We start from the raw sequence: 21,720 nt of genomic DNA, 5'->3' as shown, positions 1-21,720 counted from the left end.
TGTTGAGACAATGGCATGCAGGGGGGTAGGGAGGTTATGCAGTGTAAGGCATTGTCCCTGCTTGGCATCTTGTAGAGGAATGGAGGAAGGTGTCCCACATATACGTACCAAAAATCAAGCGCGAAAATTGAAAATTGAAAATTATGAGCCTTGCAATTGCGCAACATATCGGTACGTCGATGGGACTAGCTGTGACAAAACATTGTGACATACCCACATGTCGATGGGATGCCTCGGGTTAACGAGGGAAAAATCATGTGCTACTAATCTATTAAGCTACTATGTCAGAACTGCAGAACCACTACAGAAGAGAAGGATGGGTAGACAGCATCTGTTTAGATTTCAAGAAAGCATTTGACAGAGGAGTGAATGATGAAGTGAAAGAGAGAGAGAGAGATTGTTCAGGTGCTGGACGATGAAAGAGTGGATATATGTGGACGGACTGAAACTAAATGGTAAGATGAAAGGGTGAGACAGTGGGAATATGGTTTAGATATATGTGTGGGAGTTAGTGAGAATGAGAGGGCAAGAGAGGGAGTATGTCTGATGATATGCAAGAAGTGGAAGGAGAATATAAATGAGTATGAAACAGTGGGTGCAAGGATTGTATGGGCGAGGGTGAAAGTAGGTATATAAGCGTGGGCGATTGTATGTGCGTATGCCCCGACAGAGGATCGAGTGGCAAGAGTGAAGGATGAGTTTTGGGTGAGTGTAGAAGCATGTATGGACAAATCTGAGAGGAACGAGAGAGTGCTTTTGATTGGAGACATGAATGGCAAAGTTGGGAATGTATAAGTGGATGGAGTGGTTGGTCAGCGGGGTGTGCCAGCTGTAGTAGATGGGAATGGTAGTGCATTGGTGGACATCTGTGCTGGTAAGGGGTTGGCAATAGCTAACACCTACTTTCTGCATATGATGATCCACCAGTATACATGGAGAGCAATGAGGAGGATGGATGGCGAACTTGTTGAATGAAAGGCAATGATAGACTACCTGTGTATGGATGAGAGAATGAGAAGACAAGTGTTGGATGCAAGAGTGTGGAGAAGGTGGGGGAATGGAGTCTTGGACAAATCACTTGGTGATGGCCAAGGTAAAGTAGCAAAGAAAATGGTTGAACAGACGAAGAGGAAGACAGGAGGAAACAGCTCGTGTGACAAGAGTGGAGAAGCTGGAAGATAGTGAGAAAATGGCAGAGTATAAGAGCATAGTGGAAGAAAGATTGGGAAGGTATGAGTTAGAGCAGATGGAAGGAGTGGAAGACGTATGTAAAATATTCATGGAAGAGATGGGCGCAGCGTGTGAGGTGGTTTGTGGAGTGAGGAGGAGATGCAAGGGTGTGCAAGGGACAGCATGGTGGAATGATGAGGTGAAACGAGCTGTGGAACAAAAGAAGAAGGCATATAGTGAATGGTTAGCGAGCAGAGGTAGGGGAGAAGATGAGAGAGAGAGAAGAGACAGGTATATGTGAGCAGGAGATGGGAGGTTAAGAGACTGGTGAAGGAGAGTAAGAAGAAAGTGAATGAAGAGTTTGGGAGGAATCTGAGTGTGAAATGGAGGGAGAGTAAGAAATTGTTTTGGAAGGAGGTAAAGAAAGTAAGGCAGTGTGAAAGGGGAAATAGTAGGGGAGTGAATGATAGGAATAATAGATTGTTGGTGGAGAAGAGAGAGAAATTGAGGAGATGGAAGGAGCACTCTGAGGATTTGTTGAATGTAGAGAGTGAGAGCAGTGTGAGTATAAGTGGTTGGGGAATGGCTGGGAGAAGAAGAGATGAGTGGAGGGAGGAAGAGATCAGTAGGGCAGAAGTAGTGGAAGCAATGAAGAAGATCAAGATGGGAAAGGCCCCAGGAATTGATGAAGTGTGTGGTGAAATGCTGAGGTATGGAGGTGAGATTTTTGTGGAGTGGATATGGAAGTTGTGTAGATTGGCTTGGGAAGAGGGAAGGGTTCCAGAGGACTGGAAATCAGGTATAATTGCTCCTTTATATAAAGGAAAAGGGGAGAGAGAGGTATGTGGTAACCATAGGGGTATTTGCCTTCTTAGTGTGACTGGAAAAATATATGGCAGAATACTCATTAACCCTCTCAGGCTCACTCACACGATTCGCGTTTCATGTGGATTGTTCTAAAGATGTTCAGTCACTTGAATCGCATTCCTAAGCAGAAAAAACGCTGTCAAAAGAAAAGTTTTCGGCCGATTTGCATCAAATTTTGGTGCGTTCCAGTGTGTGCATCTCTTTTCCGAGGTAAGCATTTGGCAACACTGTGACTGCTCTGATGAGGCAATGCATAGCAGAAATATCTCAGTATCTTACGAGCAGCCGGGCAGGAGAGTAGCGCGGCTGTCAGCGTCCCTTTAAACCCGCCATTTTCCCCCTCCCACACGAGGCAGAAGCCATTATTGAAATATTGTGATTGTACAGTGCTTTTGACTATAATGTGAAGTGACTGTGTCTATGAAACATAGATATATTGTCTGTAAATCATTGGGGCCCGTTATCAGCCGTTAAGCCTACAGGCAGAAGTGTGGTTTGTTATAACAGGGTTTCCACTCTGCTTCACCCTGTCCAGAAATGATGTGAGTTTTTTGCCTTTATATAGTGAACCCAATACTTATATTTGTGAAACATATAGTGCCTTGATTGGTGAAATAACTAACCTACCATAGCAGGCATTATGCACGCCATAGAGATATGCAAGAGTCGCTAAGGAAACAGGCGGTCACGTACGCCACAGAGTCAGGAATAATAGACGAGGTTGGGATGGAATCACGTGATAGTGTCTTATATTGCATATGGTTTAGTGTGAAATATACATATAAAATAGTGCAGCAAGTGTTCACAGAGAAATATTTCATGCACTGACTGACTTAGCTAAAACACAGGGCAAGTGTAAGAGACAAGAAATATGCCACAGCCACATATACATAGGTATGTCATGCAGCGAATGTTCGTGGAGAAATCTATTGTGTGCATCGCATGTGTTTTAGGCAAATGTATCGCAAGGACAGAAGAAAATACGCCACAGCCACAGACACACACACACACATGCACCCACACTCACCCACACCCACACCCACACTACATAACTCCTCATCTTCAAGCTACTGCCAGCATCTCAACACCTCTGGAGGAAGTGAGTTATCTGCATTTTGTTGATTTATATATTGACCTATTTCTATAGTTCAATATTTTTTACACAAATAAGTAATGTTTTTTACATACACACATATGAGATGGAAGAAAGTTCAGCTTCAGTATCAGAACCTAGCAAAAAGACTAGTGGTCATGTTGAGTTTCTGACAGCTCTATCAAAAACCTTATGATACTTTACGTGTATACTTTGAATAAGAAAAGAAAATAATAAAACATAACGAGGGAAAATATGTAGCCGTGGGTGAGGCAGGGAAAGAATGTTTTTTATCTCGCGTGCGGGTGAGGAGGAGTATTCTACGTTTGTCATCTAATTACTGCAAAACTATTGGACGTATTGATTTCCCGTAAGAACTATGATAAAGAGCAGTAAAATCTACGTATGTTCATTTGCAGAGTATAAGCCTCTGGGAGCATTTTCTGTTGGAAAAGCTGGAGGAACAGACTGTTTCGGTAAAGTCGAAAGAGCTCGGACGAGTAATCTCACTTTGTCGGCCAATTACTCGAAAACTATTGGACATACCGATTTCCTGTAAGAACCATGATAAAGAGCAGTAAATTCTATGTATGTACAAGACATAACAATGTAATATCTATGATAAGAATTCGTTGTTACGGAGGCGGGAATCTTGTGTATGTTGCGCGCACATCACGAAAGTGACGTACGGACATGAGTTCCCAGCCGTTTTGGTGATTTACTCGAAAACCATGAGGTGTATCAAAGCCATTTTTAGGTCATTAGAAAGCTCGTGAAATTCTGCATAATATTATGCAATAAAAACATAACATGTGCGAGAAAAGTTCAGTATTAGAGCTCCTTGAATTATTTAAAAAATGGCTTTCAGTTTTTGGCTATTTTCTCGAAAACCACAAATCATATCACAACCGGATTTGTCTCTTTAGAAAGCTGATGAAATTCTCTACCAAAACTTCTAGTAACATTTTCCTGTATGATGGAAAACATTCGAATGGTGATGTTGGGAAGTGAACGTGATGTAGCGAAATGTTTATTCACGGCCGCCTAATGTTGTTTTATTCGTGTTTTCCTGTTCTTTTGTGGTGCTTATCAGCTAGAAGAAACATCGACGAATAAGATGACATAGGTTTCATGGCAGTATATTGATGTTTGGGAGGCGAAAATAAGAGAGAATACGTATTATTTGCCGCACACGGGCAGCCGGGCCGCGCGGCCTCGCAGAAAAAATCATGTGCCAGAAAACTTACCGAAACTTATCATGCGCGAGAGGGTTAACAGGGTTAGGCATATGACAGAGGAGCTAGTTGGAGAAGAACAAGGAGGATTTAGGAAGGGAAAAGGGTGTGTAGATCAGATATTTGTTCTAAGATGTTTAGTGGAAAAGTATCTAGAGAAGGGAAGGAAAGTGTATGCTACCTTCATGGACTTGGAGAAAGCTTATGACAGAATAGACAGGCAAGGTATGTGGAAGGTATTAAGAATATATGGAGTGGAGGGGAAATTGTTGAGTGCTGTGAAGAGTATGCACGAAGGAGCTAGGCTTACGGTGCGAGTGGATGGTGAGCTGAGTGAGTTCTTTGATCTCAATGTGGGACTGAAACAGGGTTGTGTGATGTCTCCATGGCTGTTTAATATATACATGGATGGGATTGTAAAGGAGGTGCAAGGTAGGGGAAGTGGATGTGGGGGTGGCTCTAATGAATGAGGGTGAGATTTGAAAGATTCCGGTGTTGCTGTTTGCTGATGATGCAGTATTGTTGAGTGAAGATGAATGGGAGTTGCAAGGTTTGGTGAATGAATCTGGAACAGTGTATAGGAAGAGGTATCTGAAAGTTAATGTAAACAAGAGTAAAGTTATGGTGTTTGAGAGGAATGAAGTCACAGAATGTACAGTGAGGTTGGATGGTGAGGATATGGAGAATGTGAGTGCACTCAAGTACTTGTGTAGGGTGATGAGTAAGGGTGGAATGTTGGGGGATGAAGTGCGTGAAAGGGTACAGCAGGGAAGGAAGGTTGTTGGTTCACTGAAAGCAGTGATGAGAAATAGGGAGGTAAGTATGAAAGTTAAGAAGTCACTGCATGATAGGATTGTGATCCCTACCCTGTCGTATGGAAGTGAGGCGTGGACCTTGCAAGAGCGGAACAAGTCAAGAGTGAGAGCAGTGGAAATGAGTTACTTGAGAGGAGCGTGTGGAGTGACATGGAGGGACAGGTTGACAAATGAAGAAGTGAAGGAACGTTTTGGGGTGGATGTGGATGTGGTTGAGAAGATTAGGAGAAATACACAGGGGTGGTTTGGACATGTGGAGAGAATGGAGAATGAAAGACTGACTAAGAAGGTGTATGTAGGTCAGGTGGAGGGAGGGAGAGGGAGGAGTAGACCGAGGATGAGGTGGAGGGATGGAGTTGAGAGGTATATGAGGAAGGGGGGAGTGAGTTGGGGAGGAGGGTAATCAAATGATGGGTGACAGAGCGACTTGAAGATGTTTTGTCTGCGGCCACCCTTTGCGGTATTAGGGTGTCGGGCTATAGAAAGATAGATACCGTAGATTTGACAGACTACCACACCAAAGACTTTTATGGAAACTGTACCATCAAGAAGGAATCCAAGGTAATCTGTACTGTAAAATGTAGGATTTTCTCAGAAAAAAGGAAGTGAGAACAATACAGTAGGTATCCACAGTACGCGAGTATATGGGCGGCAGAGGACGGCGCATACTAGGAATTCGCGTACTCAGAATACATAAACTTATGGGAAAAATTACATATGGGCGGCACCTCCCTTCACGGGCAACCCTTGAGACTCCTTTCAGGCCTAAGTATTGTACTGTACAGGGAAAGTATCTAAGACAATTATTACCTAAGATAAAGTAATCTAACAAGATTGTGGGTTTACTAAATCAACAAGGATATGGATTAACTATACCAACAAGAATATGGCTGCTCACCTTAACCCAAGAGGACAACAGGCTTGATGGAGGTAAGAAGGGGATCCGAGGCAGGATGAGGCACCTAGCGTGCATCTCCTGCATCATCCACCACACCACCTGACACACCACCTTCCTCACCACTTTCGTCACCAGCACTTTCGACACTTTCACTACATAATGCACTCATTTCATTCATAAACCCTTCAAAGTCTATTTCTGACACCTCAGACATCGCATCATCCTCTTGATCCTCCTCAGGATATGGCTCTTCTGATGTTGAAGGGAGTGATTCCCCATTTTGTTCAAGCTGAACGTAACAGGTGATAAGTGTTTTGCTTCCGTCTGTTTACTTCCTGGCTGTACTTGTCGGTGTAGTAGCGGAAGGTTTTGTCCAGTGAAGACATCACCTCCACCACCCGCAACTGAGAGCATTCGATGTCCTTCAATTCTTCCTTGAATTTATCAAGGGCACACAGTACCCGGCTGACCTCCATCATGGACAAATCTTCACTCTCCATCACCGGTGTTTCTGGCTTTTCTGCTGTGATCTCCTGCTCTGTGATGGCCTTGTCCACTCACTGCACGACTTCCTGGGGTTCCTGTTCCACTGGTGCCGAATGTAAGCCCCTGATCTTCAGTGTGATGGCCTGAACCTGGGCACAGCTTGTGCTGTTGTGAAAGTGGTTGCCTCGGCAGCAGCCAGGGACTGAAAGCTGCTTCCCGGTGTGATTTCAAACAGGTGCTGTACAGGGAGGCGCCAAGCATGGTTAATTGTTGCAGCGGTTATATCCGCCCAAGAGGACAACAGGAATGTGATGGCATCCTTGAGGTTGAATGACTGCCAAAAAGCCATAACAGTCTTATCGGGAGTTGAAGCTGGTGGTGCACGTGCTGTGTGTGAAGCAGGTGAAGTGGCTAGCGAGTCCAAACCATCCTCGTTGTCCCTGACATCACTTCCAGCTGTGTTCAAGTCAAGAGCTGCCTGCAGTTCCTCATAGTTGTCAGCCTTGCTGAGGAGATGATTGTAGAGGCGTTGGTGGTATAGCTGCTTCACTGTTGCTATTAACTCCTGGTCTACCGGCTGGATGAGAGAGGTTGTTCTGCGTGGCGAAAAAACAATCTTGCATTCCTTGCTGAGGTCTCCTAGCCAGGTTATATGACTTGGGGCATTGGCGACGACGAGGAGCACCTTGAAGGCGATGCCAAGTTCCCGGAATTTAGCCTTGGCGTCAGGGATGAAGTGCCACAACAGCCACTCGGAATGATGCCGCTCATCATCCAGCCATTGGAGTTGCTGTACCAGTACACCCTGCTATCATCCATGCAGCGAAGATTCTTGTAACATCTGGGGTGTGCTGTGGTATGAACCACAACAGGCCACATCTTGTGTGAGCCTGATAAGATCATGGTGAACATGACAGTTTTCCCACTCTTGTCCATTTTTCTCCCCCGGGCCTGGCGCTACTGTTTACTGATATAAGCAGAATTCGGCATAACCTTGTAGTATAGGGCCGTTTCATCTATGTTGTAAATTTGGTGCCTGCTGTAGCCACCCTCGTCGATTATCCGCTTCAGGATGGCAGGATAGTCTCTAGCTGCCATTTCATTTGCAGATGCACGCTTGCCGGTGAGGCGAATGTGACATAGCTCCTTCCTCTTCAGGAACCAGCATAACCATCTCACGGAAGCTTTGAAGGGTTTCTTGACACCAAGCTTCACAGATGCAGCTTTGCAGAAAATCTTGGCCTGGTCCCTGATGTAGTGCCCATTCAGTGGAACTTCTTCCTTCTCCTTCCTCAGGATACATGTTGCCAGGTACTGCTCCATACAAATTATTGCCCAGTTGGTTAGCCTGCTTCTCCCGTCCAGTGCCACCGTCTCATACATCTTGACAGTCTTCTTTATGGCCTCACTGTTCACCCATATTGTTCGCACCGTCCATTCCGCCAAGCCAAGTTCCTTCCCAATAGCAGTGTTACCCTTCCCACTCTCTTTCTTTCATATAACTTCCATCTTCATGGCATGGGTGATGCACATCTTCCTTCTCGAGGACGGGGCAGACATCCTGGCTCACAAAATAATATCCTCAGAGTAGACGAGAATATAGCTGGAACAGCAAGTGTAACCTCTGAGCACGCGTGTTTCCTCTGCTGGGCCTCTGTCACCATCCTCCAAGCAGCACATTTGGCCATCATGTGACGAGTGCGCATCATCGACGTTCCAAGATAGGCAGAGCATAGGCAACCATTTTTCGCTTCTTGGGGTGACGATGTCGCACACTCGAGGTAACCCAGGATTTGGGCCACTCTTCACTGCCCGTCTCACTTAAATTAAGTTAATTCGCGTACTATTAAAAATAAACTAAAATTCGAAAAAAATAGGTCCTCGCGTACAATGAGGATCGCGTACTCTGAACATGCGTACTGTGGGTACCTACTGTACTAAGGGGAAATTACTAAACATGGAGAGAAGTAACTTGTGGTGTTCCATAGGGCTCAGTGCTGGCACCAATCATGTTTTTAGTATATACTGTATAAATGACACTGACAACAACATCGGAAATGGAAGCCACCTAAATATGTTTACTGATGATGCAAAAATACAAAGGAGAATAACAGCCACGGACTCTTGCAGAGAACTAAAAGAAGTAAATAAAAGCTTTATGAACAGAGCAATAGATGGCATGTGGAACTGAATGTGGACAAATCCCATGTAATTAAGTATGTTAACCCTTTAAGTCTGGGTCGGGTCTTAAGATGGGTTCTCTTGATGGATACCGGGTCGGGGCTTATGAGTAAAAGAGCCTCAGGCAAACGGGTGACTTCATATGATACCCCCCACCTTCCATGTTGCACTCAGAGTGGTCTGGGCTCTGACGTCATATGTAAACAAACCTGCTGGTGCATATGTACCAGGGTTTGGGGTGGATTTTTTTTTTTTTTTCGCATTTTATGCTCAAATAATTACCTAAAAATGACTCATAAATCATAAAATAATTTTCTACAAACAAATATATGCCTAAAATCCTTCAAAAATATGCTATAATAACAGTACATGTGGCCGATTTTTTTTTCACGTCTGCAACACACAGGGTTTAGGCAGCACAATTGTGTATATCATGGAGTTAGAGGGAAGTCTTCATTTTTTGCCCTCAGCACAGTCTTCAGATGAGATGGCAGAACTGGACAGCAACTTGGAGAACTCTGAAGTGACTAGTAGACTTGGTGAAGAGAGGGAAGTGCATGACATCACCGATTTTGAAGAATTTTCGGCCAGTGATACACAAACTCCGTCAACCTCTGGGGTATCAGTGAGTAGTGTTGGCGTGAAACGTTAGTTATCGCCAGGTTTGGAGTACGATAGTGATGACCAGGAGAGTGGTAATGACAGTGAGGGGATGGCAGACAGTGACAGTGATGGGTTTATTCCCGTGAGTGACGAGAGTGATGATGATTCAGACCTAAGTGATGATGATGAATTTTGATCCCAGGGTGTGTGACCCTCCCCGTAGGCCTGGTGGTACTGGTAGTGCTGGTGGATCTGGGTTTATCTGGGCAAATGGTGATAGATTCATACCAAATTGCTATAGATTTGATGCAACTCACAGTGGAGTGACAAGGGCTGCTGGTGTAGACAAAAACAGTTCTGAAATGGAGTATTTTCTCCTGTTGTTTGATGGTGAAATTCTTGATTATTTGGTACAAGAAACCAATAGATACTATCAGTTCATGAAGGACAAACATCCTTTTTCTCCACACAATAAAATGAAACGTTGGTATGATACCAGTGTACCTGAAATGTACACATTTCTTGCACTCACTCTTCTGATGCCACAAGTAAAGAAGCAAAATGTTCGTGACTACTGGAACCGAGATCCACTGATTTATACCCCAATATTTCCCAAGTACATGCCCAGGGACAGGTACCAGCTACTCATGCGATTTATTCATTTCACAGACAACAACCATCCCAGTACTGATGACCGCCTTTGGAAGGTTCGTCCAGTAATAGAAAAGATAAGGGAGCGTATTCGCTCCTTCTTTGCACCCTATCAGAAACTTGTTATTGATGAAAGTCTCATTCTGTTCCGTGGCAGACTTATATTCAAGCAACACATTCCCTGCAAACGACACAGATTTGGAATAAAAATTTTTGTTATTTGTGACTGCCTAACTGGCATAGTGTTAGACATTATAGTGTACACTGGCACTGATATTGATGTACCTGCAAGAGATCCCCTAAGATTTTCTGGCTTTGTGGTCAAAAAATTGATGGCACCATTTCTGAACAAGGGACATGTTTTGTATACTGATAATTGGTATACTTCCCCAGCCCTGTGTAGTTTCATTCATGATCATAACACTGGTAGTTGTGGGACAGTCCGGAAGAACAGGAAACATCTTCCAAAGTTTGGAGGACATAGTGCTCGAGGAACCTGTGAGCACTACAGAAGTGATCCTTTGCTGTGTGTCAGATGGATAGATAAACGGGAGGTTTGTATGCTGAGCACCTTCCATCGTGGCAAATTGATTCCATCAGGAACAGTGCACTATAGAACAAAAGAACCAGTCCTCAAACCGGATGTAGTAACTGATTACACAAAAAATATGAGACTTGTTGACAAGTCGGATGCCCAAATAGGTATTGTGGAGTGTGTCAGACGTACCGTAAAATGGTACAAGAAGTTATTTTTTCATATGGTTGATTTGTCAATGCTGAATGCCTACCATATGTCCAAGGCAGAAACCCAAAAGAAGTCACTGAGGCACTTTGTTCTGGAAGTGGTGAGACAACTGCTCACCAAGTATGGCACACTGAACAAAGACCGTCCTGGACGCCACTCTGAACTAGCTGCTGACAGACTTATAGCATCGGGATTCGCCAATAGGCACTATCTACAAAAGCTGCTTCCAACACATACCCGAAAGACTGGACAGCAATCATGTCATGTCTGTCTTCATTCTGTGAGAAAGCCGCGGAAGAACAACCGAGTGAGCACATGGTGCAAAGAATGTGGTGTCACACTATGTTTTGAGTGTTGGCGTGACTACCACACACTTGCTAAGTTCCAGCCAAACAAAAGTAATGGATAACAAGAAGAAAAGTTTTGTTGAATGAGAGGAAATAAGTTCTGTTCTGATTAGTGGAAGCACAGGTAAGAGTTCAGAAGATGAAATTACAGGTTTTTGAATATGGAAGCAAGTTCTGTTTTGAAAATAATTGTACACAGAAGCAAGAAATAAGTTTTTCTAATAAGAATAGAATGTTCTGTTCAAACTATAAGAACAAGAAGAAAAGTTTTGTTGAATGAGAGGAAATAAGTTCTGTTCTGATATACTGGTGGGATAAGTAAAGTTCAGAAGTTGAAATTACAATTTTTTGAATATGGAAACAAGTTCTGTTTTGAAAATAATTGTACACAGAAGCAAAAAATAAGTTTTTCTAATAAGGAAAGAATATTCTGTTCAAGCTATAAGTGAAAACACCAGATAGAAAAAAGTTGTTTGTTTACCTTCTGCGGCATCCTCATGGATTACCCATACTGCATTCATCAGCTTCATCAGCTGTACCTTCAGTAATGGGTAGGTAAAATATATTTATTTTATTATTTTTATTGATATTTCATCATTATCCATCATCCCAAACACATTAATCATAAAAATATGACATGTCAAATTTCCTGAAACTTTTGCCTCCCGGGGCATGTCTGCGAATTCCGAATTGTCTCACAGAGGGATTAAAAGCAGAAAAAGATCAAACTGGGATTATAAGCTATTACGTTCAACCCTTCACATATCAGAAAAGGAGAAGGACCTAGGACTGATATCAATAACAGACTATCTCCGGCTGACCACATCACTGAGAAGGTACTGAACATGCATACACTGCTTGATATTATGAGAACAGCATTCACATATATAAAGGAAGACATGCTGAGAAAGGCTGTAACATCATTCATCAGACAAACCCTGGAGTACGCATCAGTAGTCTGGAATCCTCATCTCAAAAAAAAAAAAAAGAGATAAGATTGAAAAAGCACAAAGGGCCACTACAAGATGGGTATCAAGTTTACGGAATCTAAGCTATGAAGAAAGACCATAAAAATTGAACCTACCAACATTATAAGAGAGAAGGAAAAGAGGAGACATGATTATGCTACATAAATGCATCACTGGGAAAGAGGAAATAGATTATTCATGAGTATATAAACAATGGGGATGCATCAGCAAGTGGACACTGCAAAAAACTGCATAAAATAGAGAAGAGGTGATAAAGGTGTATGGATATTTAGTTTCCCAAAAAGGGCAATTGATCAATGGAATGCACTACCAAACAAAATAGCGTGTGCCAAATCTATTCATAAATATACGGATATGTATGATGAAAGTGGTTTAATACACAGTTGCTATTTCCTGTAAAGATACAATTAAGTAGGTAATACACACAAACACACACACACAATTTCGTTCGCTGCCTGCCTCTTTCACCTCATTGTAACCACTTACTATGTACTTTTTCTTTTTTCAACTAAGTTTTTCATTGTCTATGCTATTGACACACAGCTGTTCTTCACCCACCTCTGGGAAGATATATTAGTGACATTAACATGGGTTTCAGTGGCATGATTTGCAAGCTTTCATGCCACTCAGGGATGAGTGTGGCTGGTCACTCTCATTTTAAATGTCAGGACCAACTTGCCTAGCCCCAGGGTAGTATGCTTCTCATGGGGCAGCACTAGATTATGTGATGCATGATGATGATGATGATGATGATCTATCAATCTATCTATCTATAGCCCGACACCCTAATCCCGCAAAGGGTGGCCGCATACAAAACGCCTCCAAGTCGCTCTGTCACCCACCATTTGACTACCCTCCCCCCAACTCACCCCCCCCTCCCTCATATACCTCTCAACTCCATCCCTCCACCTCATCCTCGGTCTACCTCTCCCTCTCCCTCCCTCCACCTCACCTACATACACCCTCTTGGTCAGTCTTTCATTCTCCATTCTCTCCACATGTCCAAACCACCTCAGTGTATTTCTCCTAATCTTCTCAACCACATCCACATCCACTCCACAGCGTTCCTTCACTTCTTCATTTGTCAACCTGTCCCTCCACGTCACTCCACATGCTCCTCTCAAGTAACTCATTTCCACTGCTCTCACTCTTGACTTGTTCCCCTCTTGCAAGGTCCATGCCTCGCTTCCATACGTCAGGGTAGGGATCACAATACTATCATGCAGTGACTTCTTAACTTCCATACTCACCTCCCTATTTCTCATCACTGCTTTCAGTGTACCAACAACCTTCCTTCCCTGCTGTACTCTTTCATGCACTTCATCCCCCAAAGTTCCATCCTTACTCATCACACTACCCAAGTACTTGAATGCACTCACATTCTCCATATCCTCACCATCCAACCTCACTGCACACTCTGTGACTTCATTCCTCTCAAACACCATAACTTTACTCTTGTTTACATTAACTTTCAGATTCCTCCTCCTACACACTGTCCCAAATTCATTCACCAAACCTTGCAACTCCCATTCATCTTCACTCAACAGTACTGTATCATCAACAAACAGCAACACCGGAAGCTTCCAAATCTCACCCTCATTCATTAGAGCCACCCCCACATCCACTGCCCTACCCTGCACCTCCTTTACAACCCCATCCATGTATATATTAAACAGCCATGGAGACATCACACAACCCTGTTTCAGTCCCACATTGAGATCAAAGAACTCACTCAGCTCACCATCCACTCGCACCATAACCCTAGCTCCCTCATACATACTCTTCACAGCACTCAACAATTTCCCCTCCACTCCATATATTCTTAATACCTTCCACATACCTTGCCTATCTATTCTGTCATAAGGTTTCTCCAAGTCCATGAAGGCAGCATACACTTTCCTTCCCTTCTCTTGATACTTTTCCACTAAACATCTTAGAACAAATATCTGATCTACACACCCTTTTCCCTTCCTAAATCCCCCTTGTTCTTCTCCAACTAGCTCCTCTGTCATATGCCTAACCCTATCAATGAGTATTCTACCATATATTTTACCAGTCACACTAAGTAGGCAAATACCCCTATGGTTACCACATACTTCTCTCTCTCCTTTTCCTTTGTATAAAGGAACAATTATACCTGATTACCAGTCCTCTGGAACCCTTCCCTCTTCCCAAGCCGATCTACACAACTTCCATATCCACTCCACAACAATCTCACCCCCATACCTAAGCATTTCACCACACACTCCATCAATTCCTGGGGCCTTTCCCAACTTAATATTCTTCATCGCTGTGTGATACTTGCACTAAATTCCCAGATGCATTAGCTGTGCAAACTGAGGGTCTACTGTAATGATGACTAGAAACTAAAGAGTACAGCATAGGATGATCACCTGTAATGTTCTGCGCTTGTTGTCTTCGGTGTGTGTCCAGGCACGCAGAGTCAACTCTGTGATAAATATTTCTGCTGCCTTACTGAACAACACTGGTGCCTCTGCACTGATCATCTTCACCTCCTCATCCAGCTTCATTATTCTCTTTATCCGTGCCAGAGGTAACTCTTGTTGACGCAAGTCAGGCTGTGAAGATCAAGAAGGGCCCAATAGAATTTTCATGAAGATACCCATTCCTAACATCAATTTTAATATAAAAGAGTAATGTACTAAGAGTGTTCACCTGAGTGACAAAGCAAATGTCATCAAGAAACTATTTCATCTGAGTGGTTAGCCGCAATTCAGTCATGAAATCAATTACTGATATTTTAATAAACAGTGAATCACTACTGTACTCTGAGACCACAGAATGATGTCCATGTACAGTATCCATTATGACAAAATCTGATTGAAGCTCTGTACCTACACACTTCATTCTGTCAGTTATGCATTGCATTTCATAAATCCCCTAAACATTGGGTTTTCAAGTTTCGTGCCAATTTGGTTCTTTGATCCTGGCAGTAACTGCTGAATCGCTAAACTTGTGCAATTAGATTACGTGTTAGATAAAGAAGTCTTAGTTTTAAAAAAATACAGCCTTTATGACACTCTTTTAGATCAGGAACTATGAGCTTCAGATTCATAGAGAGCAATATATTTTTCTTCCCTTGACATTCAGGCCCTGCCCTTGGGTGGAAAAGGAGGTCCAGATGATGATGATGATGATGATGATGATGACATTCAGGCTTGATTTCTTTGCTTGTCGTCAAATTGCTAGGTCTAGGGGTTGACAAGGTGCATAACCTGAGAAAAAAGCCTTGCAAAAAACTACAAACACATTTAGCACTGACGATGGAGATGCAAGCAAATGTATCCTTGTGTTGCTTACATGGAAGTGGTCTGACATCACTAACATGCCAACTATCACCTACGAGGCTGGAATTAAACTTGACAAGGATGGCACAAGATTCAAATACATGAACATTTTAGCGTCGGCATTAATATCATGAAATACTAAAGTATGTAATTTACAGAAACATCCAAGTAATAATTAAAGACTGTTCTCCTGCCAATGGCATTGGCTGAGACTGGCCACTAGTACTACTGCACTCATTCATATATGATAGCACACTCAGTTACTAAGTACACATTCCTATTTCTTTTCACTTCAGTTTATTTTATTTATTTTTTAGGGGAGGTGGGAAGCATGTCAAGGTGGGGGGGGGGGGGGGGAAAGGACACCTAAAACATTATCAGGAAGATTACAGCCATCCCAAAACTTTCCCTACACCAAACATTCACTAGTATGGAACACCGGCTGCAGTTATGTTTACATGATGAAGGCAGTCACTTTCACCAGTTCAGATAACTGTGAAAGGGAGGACAGGGACGGGAAGACACCCGCGAGCAGCAATGCATTCGAGTGTCTGCTCTTTCCTCTTCACCTTCCTTTCCTTCCATCATCTTGTCTTTCTTTACTTCATTCTATCCTCATCCTTCTGCCTACAGGTGACTTTACACACACTCTTTTCTCTTCTTTCTTTCATTCTTTCCCATTCCTTCTGCCTATGGGTGACCCTACACCAAGGGTGGGGAACTTTTCTCCAATTAAGGGCCATTAGGATATTTTGAACATTATATGCAAACCATACAAAATAATGAACATAAAATCAACTGTATCCAAGTAAATTATATATATATATATATATATATATATATATATATATATACAGTAGAACCTCTCTCTTTCGGACTATATGGGGGGAAAGGTTGTCCGAATTAGCAGACTGTCTGGACCATCAGGGTAATCTCCAGTTCATACCAAAAACTATCTACATATGGTATGTTTGTTAATTATTAACATATGTGGCATATGTCAACCCTACGTAACTGCAAAAGATGAAAGGATACTAAAATAACCAAACTATCATGTACGATAGTTTTGTATTGCATAATTTACAGGAAAGGCCATGACAAGAAACTAGCCTACATTTTAAATTGTAGCAAGTGACTAAGGCCCGTGTAGGCAAAAAAATAAATTCATTAGTTAACTGTAATATTTGGAATAAAAATAAAACTTACGTATGCAAAAAATACATTGTCATCTTTGGCATATTGATAACACCCATATGGGCAAGAAGCTAATGTTTGATGTACAAGTAAAGCACATTTAAGTACAAAAAATAACCTACAGTAATCACTAAACACTGCAGAATATTCTGACCCATTTTTGTGTAAGCAAACTCCTCCTTTTAACACCTTTATTCATTGCAGAAGCTACACTTGCATTAAGGGGCATGGTAAGGAGGATTAACTTTTGAAATACAGCGTAAAAATATTAGTGGTTGGTGAACTAGTTGATGGAACGAATGCTAGCGTGTGTTTAAACAGGCGCCCATGTTGTGACCTAGCGTGATCCGAGACTAAACGAATGACGATCGCTTTCCGCGCCAATACTGAAAATGACTTTAGAATTACTTTCAACATATTTTTGGAGCTTATTATTTTTAAATTTTGTCCGAATTAACAGAAGTCCGGATTAAAGGGGTCCGGACTAAAGAGGTTCTACTGTAAATATATACATAGATAGATAGATAGATAGATATAGATATATAATATATATATATATATATATATATATATATATATATATATATATGTATCTATATATATATCTACTGTATATATCTATCTATCTATCTATGTATATATATATATATATATATATATATATATATATATATATATATATACTGTATATGTATATATATATATATGTATATATATACAGTACCCTCGCGTCCAGCACGGTAATATTGTCATGCATGGGTCACGTGTTGGACCAAAAACGTGTTGGACTAACAACAGAGCTTATGGGGAAAAATGAATTATGTCAGCAACCCTCGGAAAAGTCAACCTAAATACCTACCATATACCTATACATATACTGGTACTATTGTAATTATAATAAATGGTACTGTGCTATGAATGATAACTAACCTTTTAGGATAGTGTTGGTGGGCTTGCTGGGAATGGAAGGTGGTATCCAAGGCTGTAGTTTGTCCTACTGGGTCCCCAGAGGATGGCTGCTGGCGTCACTAGCGGGTAATGGCTGTTGCTCCTCCTCAACCTCCCTCATAAATCCTTCGAAATCACACTCAGAATCACTATCTTCGTCCACAGCCATGGAAGGTCCTGCTTCTGCCTGTCCTAGCACTGTAATCCTCAGGAAAGTGCATGCTTCTCACACTGTTGCCAGAGCCCCGTCTCGTGACTGTGGAAAGTGATCTCTGTCGCTGACTTGGTAGAGAATAATGAGATGCAACTTTGTTTATAAACTGGTATGCACGCAAATGAGAAAGGTTTCAAAACGATTGATATTTATTCTAAAATATTAGTATGTATTCAATATCAGGCTAAATGTTCAATGCTGTAGTACGATACATTCTCTGTCGAGTCGCCTGGGTTTTGGTCACACTGTTTTCTCCGTCGTATGTCGGCAGGAATCCATCCAGATGAATTCCAAATGCCCGTGGTATCATTGGCAATTTTACCACGTTACCGTTCCGATTTACCATCGTATCCTCGGCAAACCTGGTATGAAGTGCCGTGTGATAGCCTTCAGCTGCCAGGATCTTGTCTTAAGTTTTTTATTATGATCACGTTGGCTTCATGCATGTCGTAGGCCTTGGCAATGTCAACTTTCCTCTCCCCTTTCTTCTTCCTCTCGATGCTTTCTAGCTTGGTGGCCTGAGGGAGGTGCAGACGCTTCTTGGGGTTCTCAGAAGGCTTCCTAGGCATCGTGAGCAGGGTAAAATGCAGTAACAAGGACAGAATATGCAGCAAGAAAAAAGCACCTTCCAATGCAATTATGCGACTGAGTGGCGCTGTGGCGGGAGAAATGTAAACAAAACATCACGTGACACCAGAAACGTTTTTAATTGGGCGGCATCACGATCACGTCACGATACCGGGCGGGGAAGGCTACTTAATTAGAAGTTTTTCATTGGCTATCATCATCATGGGAATGTCCAGTATGACCGTGTTGAACCAGGGGTGATCTTGCTAGAGTGAACTCTGCGGATTTCGCCCACTTCTCGGAGCTCTGTGCGTGTTATGCTAACACACTCGTGTTGCAGTAATTAAATCATATTAAATAATACTAATTAATTGCTCTCCGTGCTGGACCCGAATCGTGCTGGACTAACGCGTGTTGGACGAGAGGGTACTGTATATACATTGTATATATATATACAGTACAGTATATATATATATATATATATATATATATATATATATATATATATATATATATATATATATATATATATATATATATATATATATATTGTATATATATATACAGTACAGTATACATATATATATATATATACAGTACAGTATATATATATATATATATATATATATATATATACAGTACAGTATATATATATATATATATATATATATAGTAAAAGTCCAATTTTTCGGCATCCAATTCCCCGGCAAATCTGACATTTCGGCAGTTGTGAGAAACAGTCCCATTTACGAAAATCTCTGATCGTTCGGCAGATTTTCAGATTTTTTTCGTCAGTCTTGAAATTCTCCATGAGGACCCTCTACTGCTGGGGACTTCTTCCAGCAGTAGCAGAGTCCAATCAACCCCTTCTATTGTACATATGTAATTAAGGAACCTACTAGAAGTTTAGGTAAGTGCATGTGAACTTGTAGGCCTACTGTACCATTACATTTATATACAGTATGTTCACTAATTTCTTTATTTTTCATATTCATGTATAGTACTGTATTCATTACAGTATTGTACAGTATCAAACAATACTCTCTCCAAACACATTTGTAATGATATGAGTAGTGATGATAGTGTTCACCGAAACATATAAGGTATTGAGTGGGTAAGGTTTTTGTTAATTCGGCAATTTTGATTTTTCGGCACTAGCCTGGTCCCATAGATGCCGAAAAATAGGACTTCTACTGTATATATATATTTATATGTATATATATATTTATATGTATATATATATTTATATGTATAGATAGATATATATATATATATATATATATATATATATATATATATATATATATATATATATATATATATGTTGTGGTAGGTGGGGGCGCTCACCATTCACTCACTCAATGTAGTGCTGCTCTCGGGTGTCTGCCCTGTCCTCTCCTCCATCCTTCTTTCCTTCTATCTTCTTCATTCTTTCTTTCCTTCATTCTTTCCTCGTCCTTCTGCCTACGGGTAACTTTAGACTCCCTCTTCTGTCTTTCATTCCTTCATTCTTTCCTCTTTCTTCTGCCTATGGGTGACTCTACACTATGTGACAAGCCAAATGCTTTCCTGTACACCAAGAAACTATTTACTATGCTGGGTGGTAACCATATAACCATATTTTGGCACCTGGTGGTTTAGTGGGTAATTATTGTGCTCCAATTGGATTGAGTCGGTGAAGGTTTATATCCAAGGGATGGTTGGAGTTTATTGCTCACGTAATGCCACTCAGGGATGAGTGAGGTTCCTCACTCTCATCTTAAATGTCAGGACCAACTGCCTAGCCCCAGGCTCCTACGCTCCTCATGGGGCAACGTAGGATTGGATGATGGATGGATGATATATATATATATATATAGACAGATAGATAGATAGATAGATAGATAGATATATGTTCACTATTGATTGCAGATGATACTGTGTTGCTGAGTGAAGACGAAGGGGAGCTGCAAGGCTTGGTGGATGAGTTTGGGTGAGTGTGTAAGAAACGGAATCTAAAGTTGAATGTAGGGAAGAGTACAGTGATGGTCTTTGATAGAGGTGAAGTCAGTGAACGTACAGTGAGGTTGGATGGTGAGGAAATGGAAAATGTGAGTACGTTTAAGTACTTGGGGAGTGTAATGAGTAATGATGGAAGTTTGGAGAGTGAAGTGCTTGAAAGGGTACAACAAGGAAGAAAGGCTGCTGGCTCCTTGAAACCAGTGATAAGGAACAGGGAAGTAATCATGGAAGTGAAAAAGTTACTACATGACAGTATTGTGATACCAACTCTAACGTATGGAAGTGAAGCTTGGACGTTGTTGGAAGGACACAAGTCACGAGTGAAAGCAGTGAAAATTACTTATCTAAGAGGAGCCTGTGGAGTCACATGGAGAGACAGACTGACAAATGAGTATATAAAGGAGCAGTGTGGTGTGGATGTGGATGTAATAAGAAGTGTTAGGAGAAACACATTGAGGTGGTTTGGCCATGTGGAGAGGATGGAGGGAGATAGACTAACGAGGAGAGTGTATGTGAGTGAGGTGGAGGGGGAAAGAGGGAGGGGGGAGGCTGAGGATGAGGTAGAAGGATGGATTGGAGAGGTATATGAGAGAAGGGGGTGTGAGTTGGGGGCAGGGCAGTGAAATGGCAGGGCGTGCAATACTTTTGCCGAAAAAAGAATCACCCGTTTTTGGTACTAAAAATTGAGCCAGATGTTTACAATGGAAGAGTTGAGAGGTAGGATGGGACTGGAGCGTATTGGTGTTGTGATGAGGAGAGGTAGATTGAGGTGGTTTGGACATGTGGAGAGGATGGGGGGTGATAATTGGGTGGGGAAGGTGAGAAGTGTTAATATTGGGGGTGGGGCTATGAGGGGTAGACCGAGAAAGACATGGGACGAGGTCATTAAGTGTGACCTTAGGGTTAAGGGACTGAACAGGGAGGCTGCAATGGATCGTGCAGCGTGGAGAGCCGCCATTAGGTGACCAAGGCCGACACATGCAAGCATGTTGGAGCCTTTAAAAACGAAACGAATGTTTGGGGCGCTAGCATGAAGTCACGGGAGCTTGAGGCCTTACTGCAAGCTGGTTGGCTCCTACCTCAGTTGCCTACAGGCTGTGTGAGAAAGAGGAACTCCGCCGCGTCTCCCTCTCTCCTTGCATCATTTTTTACCTAGTGTCCAGCAGTGTTTTGGCTTTCGCCACCTTGTTAGGGTCCCTACCTATGAACTTTCGAGTGAAATCATATCCCAGATCATTGCCCTAAAGGAGGCAGGCCACCCCACGAAGGAAATTAGTGAATTTGTTGGTGTGGCTCGATCGACAGTGCGTAGGTTGTGCGACCGTTTTCGAGTGGAAAATAGTGGTGACGTTCCCACAAAGAAACCGCGGTCTGGTAGGCCCAGGAAAACTTCCCCGAGGTCTGTTAA

At 42.1% G+C, this 21,720-nt stretch overlaps 1 protein-coding gene across 1 annotated transcript in view; it reads right to left on the bottom strand.

Annotated features, from left to right (window-relative positions):
* Positions 1 to 21,720, bottom strand: part of LOC145415051 (nuclear transcription factor Y subunit gamma-like) — a 174,536-nt gene that overhangs the window by 114,652 nt on the left and 38,164 nt on the right. Inside the window, exon 3 of the mRNA XM_080284466.1 lies at positions 14,474 to 14,659. Within this exon, the coding sequence (XP_080140592.1) occupies positions 14,474 to 14,659 (186 nt within the window). The remainder of the gene's footprint in view (positions 1 to 14,473; positions 14,660 to 21,720) is intronic.

The sequence above is a fragment of the Coenobita brevimanus genome, chromosome 101 (genome assembly GCF_032717465.1).
Source record: "Coenobita brevimanus isolate Jiangsu-jjx chromosome 101, ASM3271746v2, whole genome shotgun sequence".
NCBI lineage: Eukaryota > Metazoa > Arthropoda > Malacostraca > Decapoda > Coenobitidae > Coenobita > Coenobita brevimanus.
This window is presented reverse-complemented; position numbering and strand designations above follow the sequence as displayed.